An 8,574-nucleotide genomic window follows, 5' to 3' on the forward strand; every position below is an offset into this window, starting at 1 on the left:
TTAATCATTTTGTATGAATTGACTTGACTAATTTATGTGAATGGTTAATGTGGGAGTGACTTTTCAAAGCTGAGATAATTAGCACTTATACTTTTATTTGATTATTGTCATTAATCTGATTGAAGAAGTAAACACAATTGCCTTTAAAAAAATATTTCAATTTGACTTTTGCTGGATATTATCGCTTAGTTTACTATAAACAAATAATAAGCTGATTGGAAGGTGTGTTGAGTGCTAGAGAATTGGTAGTATCGTTAGGGTGCACCAAATTTAAAGCCTTGCTACTAGTATAAATAATTAGTACAGAACGAGTAAGGATCGATCCCACAAAGACTATGCTAGTTATATTTATTATCAACTCTCAAGCAAGACTTAAAATAAAATAATAATAGAAATAATTAATATAAATTAATCTAACTAAAGAAAATGCCAATTATAAATAAAAGGGGAGTTTTTGAATTTTTAACTAAATAGAAAGAAATAAAGAAATTAAACTATGAAAACAAAAATTTAATAAAAACTCTAATTAAAGGAGAAAGAAATAATAATTATGGAAAACTTTGGTTAAAAGATCATTCACCACCACCAAACATGCGCATAATATATCAATTCTATCATCAATTTATATTGAAACTATCAACTATAGGCAACAATAAACTATGTTAGTCTCAATCTTTCCTTAGTGTGTCGTTAGGCGAAACAAGCTCTTCACCTAATCTCTAACCATTAAATAATTTAAAACAAGCTCTTTAAATTTAAGATAATGGAAGCATTAAACATAGAAAGATATTAGATTGATATAGGCAATGAACGCATAAGCTCGGATTATTTAACCTAGGTTATATTCTCCAATTGAAATCATTGGTTCCAACCTGCTACTTATGATTAAAATCTCAAGACAATTACGGATCAAGAATTTTAATCTAACAATAGAATTTATTCAAATCCTATCTAATTGGCCACTTAAACAAGACGAGAATAAAATCATAAACATTAATTATAGAAGAATATAAACAATCTCAATTAAATAAATTGAATGATAGAATTTAAATTTAATTGCATAGCATGTTTAGGGTTTTGAATTCACCCTCAACCAAATAGAAAATCTAGCCTAACATAATTAAATTGGGAATAAAAAAGTTAATAAAACCAGACATAGAGATTAATTCAAACGGCTACCTCCTCTATTTTTTTATTCTCCTTTGCGGCAGCAAATTCTTTTGTATGCGTGGCCGCCGAATAAAAAATCCCCCCCCCCTGTGTTGCTTCCGCTTGGCCCTTATATAATGCTTCAATTGTGGCTTTAAAATCCTTGCATGGAAAGAATTAAATCCAAGCCAAAACCGCCACTTTCATAAAGTGCTTGCCATTTAAATTGTCATGCAAAATATTTGCTTCCTTTTTCGTCTTCATTCACAAACACTTTTGATTGGCCATGCTTAAGGCCAAAAGGTTTTTTTTTTTTTTTCTTTTCTTCCTCTCACGTGCTTGATGGCAATCTCCTTTTTCCAATTTTAGCTCCATGCGATGGCTTCGCTTGTAATTGGCTTGGCTTCCCTTTTTACTTCCATTTTCCAATTTTAGCTCCATGTGCAAAATTAATTTTGCTTGGCCCGTGCAACTTTAATTGGAAAATATTCTTTATTTCTCCAATTCTTGATCTCTTGTGCACTTTTGTCTCCCAATCTTTAATTCTTTTCCTATTCTAATTCTCTCAATCAGATTTCTTTTATGAATGCTCCGATTTAATTTCTCTTTAATCCTAGAAAATACCTAAAATAATAGAATAAAAAAATTAAGATAAAAATTAGCACAATAAAAATATAATTTACTAAATTAAAAATTAACTAAAATAACTAGAATATTTAAGACCAAAACAAGAAAAAACATGGAGAAATTAATAGCAAAATATATGAAAAATAAGCACTTATCAAGAATATCTATCTATAAAGGATAAAATCATCATTTTGCACTCCAAGTCTCACTAACATTTTTGCTTTTATGTATTTAAGTCCTTTAAAATTTGATTGTGCATTTTTTGTTATTATTTGAGTATTCTATGTATTTCAAGGGTATTATGATCATTTAGCAATTAACGAAAAATCCAACAGAAAAAAAGATAGCATTTTTTAGCTCAAAATAATTGAAAATCTCAGGAAGGGCATAAAACATAAAATTGTAATTTTAGGATTTTGGTGGGCACTTAGCTGGTATGGCATTGGCCGATGACGTGGAATTGACTAATACATGGCAATTACTTATTGGATTGAAATGCTGACGTGGCATTGACCAATATGCCACAACATGTTATTGGAACAAAAATGCGTGTATGATATATGCAATTCACTAAATCACAACTTTGATGACGTGTTCCAACTAATCAGAGCTTGCCATGTAGTGCAATCCTGACCATCTAAATTGTTTTTGTTCGATGGTCATGATTTACCCATTATATCTATAAATAGGGGATTTCCCCTTGTTTATTATGAGTGACTAATTTAATTTGAGGTTCATTTTGTGTAATTCTTACTCTATCCTGTATTTTCCAAGTATTTTTAATAAAATTATCATTTTGGCCCCTAGTTCAATTATGGGTGGCCAATGTAATTTCAATATTGGGTTGAAAGTGAAGCTTCAACATGGTCCATAGGCTTAATTTGGTAAGTTTATTAACTTTCTCTTTGATTTATGTTAATTGTTTTGACTCATCGTTGACAAATTGTAATAACCTTATCTAGATTTTGCACGACATACCGGCTCCCTAGTGCAAGATTATTACTGTTTGGCATGATGAGTACTTTACATTATATTTATTAGTAAGAAACACTTCTCTACTATTAGTGGCTCATCTTGACTCCGTGTTGACAGAGAATGAATCTAAGTTATTTAGTGAATAGTCTTACTACATTGTCAACAATAGGATTATTATCACCTGGCACAATGTGTACTTAATACCACATTCAGTAGAAGATTATTTTCCTCTAATACAATGAGTGATTTATACCATATTTACTAGAATGAGGACTATAAGAAGTGGAAATACTCTCTCATAAATTAATTCGAACTAAAAATGAATATTAAGCCTATGGTGAAATGTTAAGTAAGAATCCAGAAAATCAAATGTTTCATTTGAATTGTTTCATCCTTAATTTATTCTTGCCATCTTTTTTTAATTTAAATCTCAGTACTACTAAGAAATCACATCCAACTTACATATAAACTTGAAAAATTAATCTTACACATAATTAAATCTACTTCCTAATTGGAAAGACACTTATCACCATTAATCTATACTACAATAGATTATGCACTTGAGAGTACAATAAAATTTACACAATAATTACCCATCTCTATAACTTATGATAATATAATGGTAGACTGTTATTATTCTTATCTTTCAATCTTCTTCAAGTTAACATTATTTTACTTTATAATTTTTAATGAATATTTTTCATGTAAAACATCATAAACAACAATAAAATTGATTAATATATACTAACATTAAGTGATTGTATCAATTGAACATGATTTTGTTATATATAATATATTATCTTATTTATGTTCTCTAAGATTTTGTTATTTGTTTAACATTTATAATTTGTAAGGGGCACAAATTTTAAAATACTGATTTTTAATTTTTTTTAAGTTTAAAAAAAGTTTAATACTTACTTTTATCGATTCAGAGAAAAGAAAAAGAAAAAAAAACATGTCATTCAGATTCAAATATTTTTCTCTATTCATAATTTAAACTTATTTAGATCAATTCATATTTCAAATAAAAAACAAATGCCATCCAAATTTGATAACATTGTGACTACTATAATTGGCGTAATTGAAATATTGAGTTGTATAATTAAACATATCTAATAATTATAGGTATAACTTGGTACCAATAAAATGGAAAGAAATGTATATGCATTGCTACAAACATATGAATAATGATTCAGTGGGTAACTGCATTGTTCTTATAGCGAGAGACATCGTCACATGGTACTAACTAATTAATCCATAATATCAACAATACTTATAGAGAATCATAAAAATATCCCCAATATTTATGCGCTTATTTTCCATATTTATAGATGCAATTTTTTAAAATTACTACAGGTAGAAAATTGATAATGTGAGATAATGATTACAATTTAAAAATTTGTCTGACAAATATATGAAATAATCTTAACTAGTAAAAATATAAATTAATAAAAGATATCTACAGTTTCAAACCGCAGGTCCACAAGGGAAGCGTTTGTCATTACTTTAAACATGACCCTTTAAATTAAACCATTGAGGGTGTATTCGGTGTATTGTTCTGCATTGTATTGGATTGTAGAGTAATAAATTATCTTTAAGTGTAATGTATTATACTTTAGTAAATAATCATATAGGTCGTAGCATGGATTATATTGTATATTTAAAAATTTTATAATATTTAATGAAATATTTGATGCAAACCGAAGAGTTAACTAAAGTATAATTCTTGCTTAATCTATTTTACATTACAGTGATGAATTTATACATAAAGAGGAGTCAATCTAGAAATCATGTTCTATGCTATTTAGCCTAAACAATAGGTGAGTTTCCTGTTGAAAATAACATATGATTAAAAAGAGAGAATCTGGCCTAAAAATAATCTCAGCCGTTGTGGACAAGTCTTGCACTAGTTAAGCCTTTGGTCAAGGCTGTGCATATAGCAAGATAAATATCAAACTGATTTCCAGCAGATTTCTTTTTTTCTTCCAAATCTTTTTGTTGAATCTTATCAATATTTAGTAAGGGATTATTTTATTTAATTATTATTATAGAAAGTCTATTGATCATCAAAATTTGTGGAAGTCAAGTTTAGTATCTTTGGAATCCGATCGTTGAATCTGTTCAGCCATACAAATATCATCTGCCAAAAGGGATTTCAAATACTGCCGACTTCCAAAATAGGCATTGCCATCAACATCTATTGTTGTTCCTATCTTTGCACAAGTTCTTACCCAAAAGATGTGGCGCTTGAGGTAATTTGCCATTTTTTTTTCATTTTTGTCATTTTTTATCAGTTGACATTTCATTTACACATTAAAGAGCCATTCTAGATGACCACCGTATGTTAGGTAATAGTTAAAAATTTATATTATCATTGACGAGATAATTTTTCAATGCCAATTTAATTTTTAACCAAACATTGTAAGTATATCACTAGTTCAGACAAAAGGTAGTAACAACAAATGATAGAGACTGGTACAAGCAAAACCATTTGAGACACTATAAAAGATTCAAGGGCGTCCACTCGTCTCGGTTGTTGGCTCTCATTTGAAAAATCTTCCAACCTTTGCTTCCAATTAAGGACGGCGTTGGCCTTTCTCTTCTCACTCTTATTTAATTTTCTTTCCAAATAAAATTGTCTTATATATCTAATCTTATTCATTTCTATTATCTTCTATATATATTTTCTTTCAGAATCTATTTGCCTTATATATCTATAAAGAAGTATAAAAGGTATTAATCTTAATCATTTCTATTATCCTCATACATATATATATAAATATGGTATCCAATCTTAATCATTTCTACTATCCTCATATAAATATGTATAGATGGTATCTAATCTTATTCATTTCTATTATCTTCTTGTCGTGCTTATCACAAAAACTTATAACAGCTTAGCCATCTTTGTTTGTGTTCTATTTATAGGTTGTTTTGTTCCATTTTCTTTCCATTGCCTCTTATAATGAACTCCAATAAAGATTCATCAGTCGTTCTTCCGCAACCATCGATGGAGCAGACCCAAAAAAATGGGAGTATTGTTTTTGACTATCACAAGTTGCAAAAACAAGCCAACTTGCCAACTGAGTTCATTTGGCCAAACTTGGAGTTAGCTCAGGAAGAGCTCAGAGAGCCATTGATAGACTTACATGGATTCTTAAGTGGTGATGAAAGAGCAACTGCTGAAGCAATCGATCTCGTCCGAGGAGCTTGTGTGAATCATGGATTCTTCCAAGTAATCAACCACGGTGTTGATGCAAGTCTTCTTAAAGCAGCTATTGAAGAAACCGACTCCATTTTCAAGCTTCCTCTTGAGCGAAAGCTCAGCATTCCGATAAAGACTGGTTTGGCAAAGGGGTATGCTGGTGCTCATGCTGGGCGTTTTACTACAAATTTGCCATGGAAGGAAACATTTACTTTTAATTACCATGAAAAGGATGCTGAGCCCCTTTTTGTTGACTACTTCAAATCTGTTTTTGGTCAAGATTTTGAGAGGAAAAGGTAAGTTTTGTTCATTTATTCGGTTTTTCTCTTTTTAAGGTGTAAATGAGTGAAATGCGAATTCTCAACTACGTTAATCCTTATCCACTTTTATTATTACTGTTAATGATTTGGACACAATGGTGATCTTTCTACATGTTCTGATTAGTAATTTTTTTTATAAGACACCACAACTGAGATCAACACTGGATCGAAATTTATTATTCTTATCAAAATAAAAACATATTTAATAGTATTAACTATCGCATTAATATGAGTAGGATTCAAATAAGAATGGAGGCTTCATGTATCATTTCAAGAGATCTTAATTATCAGTTCAACCAACTAGTACTCACAATTTTCATTTCTTCAAAAATATATTGCAGGTGGATTTATCAAAAATACTGCCAAGCAATGTGGAAGCTATCGGGAGTTCTTTTTGAGCTATTGGCAATGAGCTTGGGGGTTGATCGAAAGCATTATAAGAAATTTTTTGAAGACGGATACTCAATTGTGAGATTCAACTTTTATCCTCCTTGCAAGAACTCAGCACTCACTCTTGGCACTGGCCCTCATTATGACCCAAATTCTTTAACTATTCTTCATCAAGAACAAGTTGAAGGCCTTGAAGTTTTTTCAAATAATAAGTGGCAAACTATCCGACCTCGATCAGATGCCCTAGTCATTAATATTGGTGATACTTTCGTGGTAATTTTTGAATATTTTAGTGATTTATGTGTCTTAACTTTTCTTCATTTCTTCCTTATTTTTTTAACGAAAAAGTTGAATATTGTTAGAGTTATGATCACCATGTTATTGTATAATTTTATAAATCACGTAACTTTGTGTGCCTGAATTAGATTATCTCAAAATCATTGTATGTTATTACGATAAAAACTTTTTTTTGTTCATTTATAGCCTACAAATTTTTTGTTACATCTTCTGTTAAGGAATTGATTTTTAGTTTAACCAAATAGTTGAAAAGTATACCCAAAAAAAAAAAAAAAACTTGTGAATATTGACCAAAAATTTTGACAATTGTAATAAAAGACGGTTGTTCGGCACACACGACTGAATTTAGACTATTTAAATTTGTATGTACTCTAAAAATGTACGATGTTATATGAGTAAATGACCATATGCTGCCATATATACTCAGTACAGTTAAATGATTGCTAGCATATAATTAATTTATTTTTCTTGATAAAAGTAGTTTCTACCTAGTTTTATAATACAGCATTAACAATCTATGAAAAAAATTTCTTAAAATGTTGTTCTTATACATATATAATAGTGAAACACTGAGACCTTTATATGTTGCAAATATGATGTAGGATGTGACAGCTTTTTTTGTAACAATTTGGAAACATAATGACAGCAGATATATTTGGTCGTTCATTTGTTTGTTTGTTTAATTGTTTCATTTGTTTGATATAGGCCTTATCTAATGGGTTATACAAGAGCTGCCTGCATAGAGCAGTGGTGAATGGGGAAAGAGAGAGAAGGTCATTGGCTTTCTTTGTGAACCCAAAAGCAGACAACGTGGTGAGACCCCCACAAGATCTTATTTGCAGAGAAGGGACAAGACTATATCCAGATTTCACATGGTCACAATTGTTGGGCTTCACTCAAAAACTCTACAGAGCTGATGCGGCTACACTCCCAAGCTTTATCAGCTGGCTCTCGTCTTCCAAAGACCTCTAAGTCCTTTATAATAAGTGGGATTACTCTTGAGAATAAGTCTATGTATTTTCTAGTCTTTGAAGCTACCAAATTCATCTCCAATTCAATAAATTTATTATTAAAAATTTTAAAATTTTAAAATCTCAAAGTTATCCTTTTCTGATCTCTCTCTACTCACGACTGCATACTCTCACATTTTGTAAACTAAAATCTCAATTTCATTCTTTTTTAAATTTATTTTTTTATCTTTCTTATAAAACAAAATCTCTGCCTCATGCTTTCTATATAAATTTTTATTTTCAAGATATTTACTAACTTTTATGATTGGTAAAGATTAATTTCTTTCATGTACTTTAATGGCTGGAAAAAATTTATTATGTTCGTATCTGAAAGATAAATTTTGCTTCTCTTAGTTTACAACAGCCGAAAACGAAAACATACAACAATCGAAAACGGAAACAATTATTTGCAGTTAAAAGAAATATATGAAGTAATTGATGAGAATTAAGAATTGAGAATGAGAAGAGAAAAAAAGGGCTAATAAAATAATTTCATCAGAAATTATTTTGATAATAAAATTCTTAATTAAAAAGGTGATGTATAGAAAAAAATTGGTGGGTTTAAATAAATCTATCCATTAAATTATTCCTCTTGCTGGTG

General features: G+C 29.6%; 1 protein-coding gene across 1 annotated transcript; it reads left to right on the forward strand.

Moving 5' to 3' along the window:
• The first annotated feature begins 5,710 nt into the window (after window positions 1-5,710).
• On the forward strand, window positions 5,711-7,948 carry LOC102609000 (gibberellin 20 oxidase 1-B). Its single transcript, XM_052444145.1, has 3 exons — window positions 5,711-6,252; window positions 6,618-6,939; window positions 7,669-7,948. The coding sequence occupies exons 1-3, from the start codon at window positions 5,717-5,719 to the stop codon at window positions 7,933-7,935; spliced, it is 1,125 nt and encodes a 374-aa protein (XP_052300105.1). The 5' UTR covers window positions 5,711-5,716; the 3' UTR covers window positions 7,936-7,948.
• The last annotated feature ends 626 nt before the right edge of the window (window positions 7,949-8,574 follow it).

The sequence above is a fragment of the Citrus sinensis genome, chromosome 7 (genome assembly GCF_022201045.2).
Source record: "Citrus sinensis cultivar Valencia sweet orange chromosome 7, DVS_A1.0, whole genome shotgun sequence".
Taxonomy (NCBI): Eukaryota; Viridiplantae; Streptophyta; class Magnoliopsida; order Sapindales; family Rutaceae; genus Citrus; species Citrus sinensis.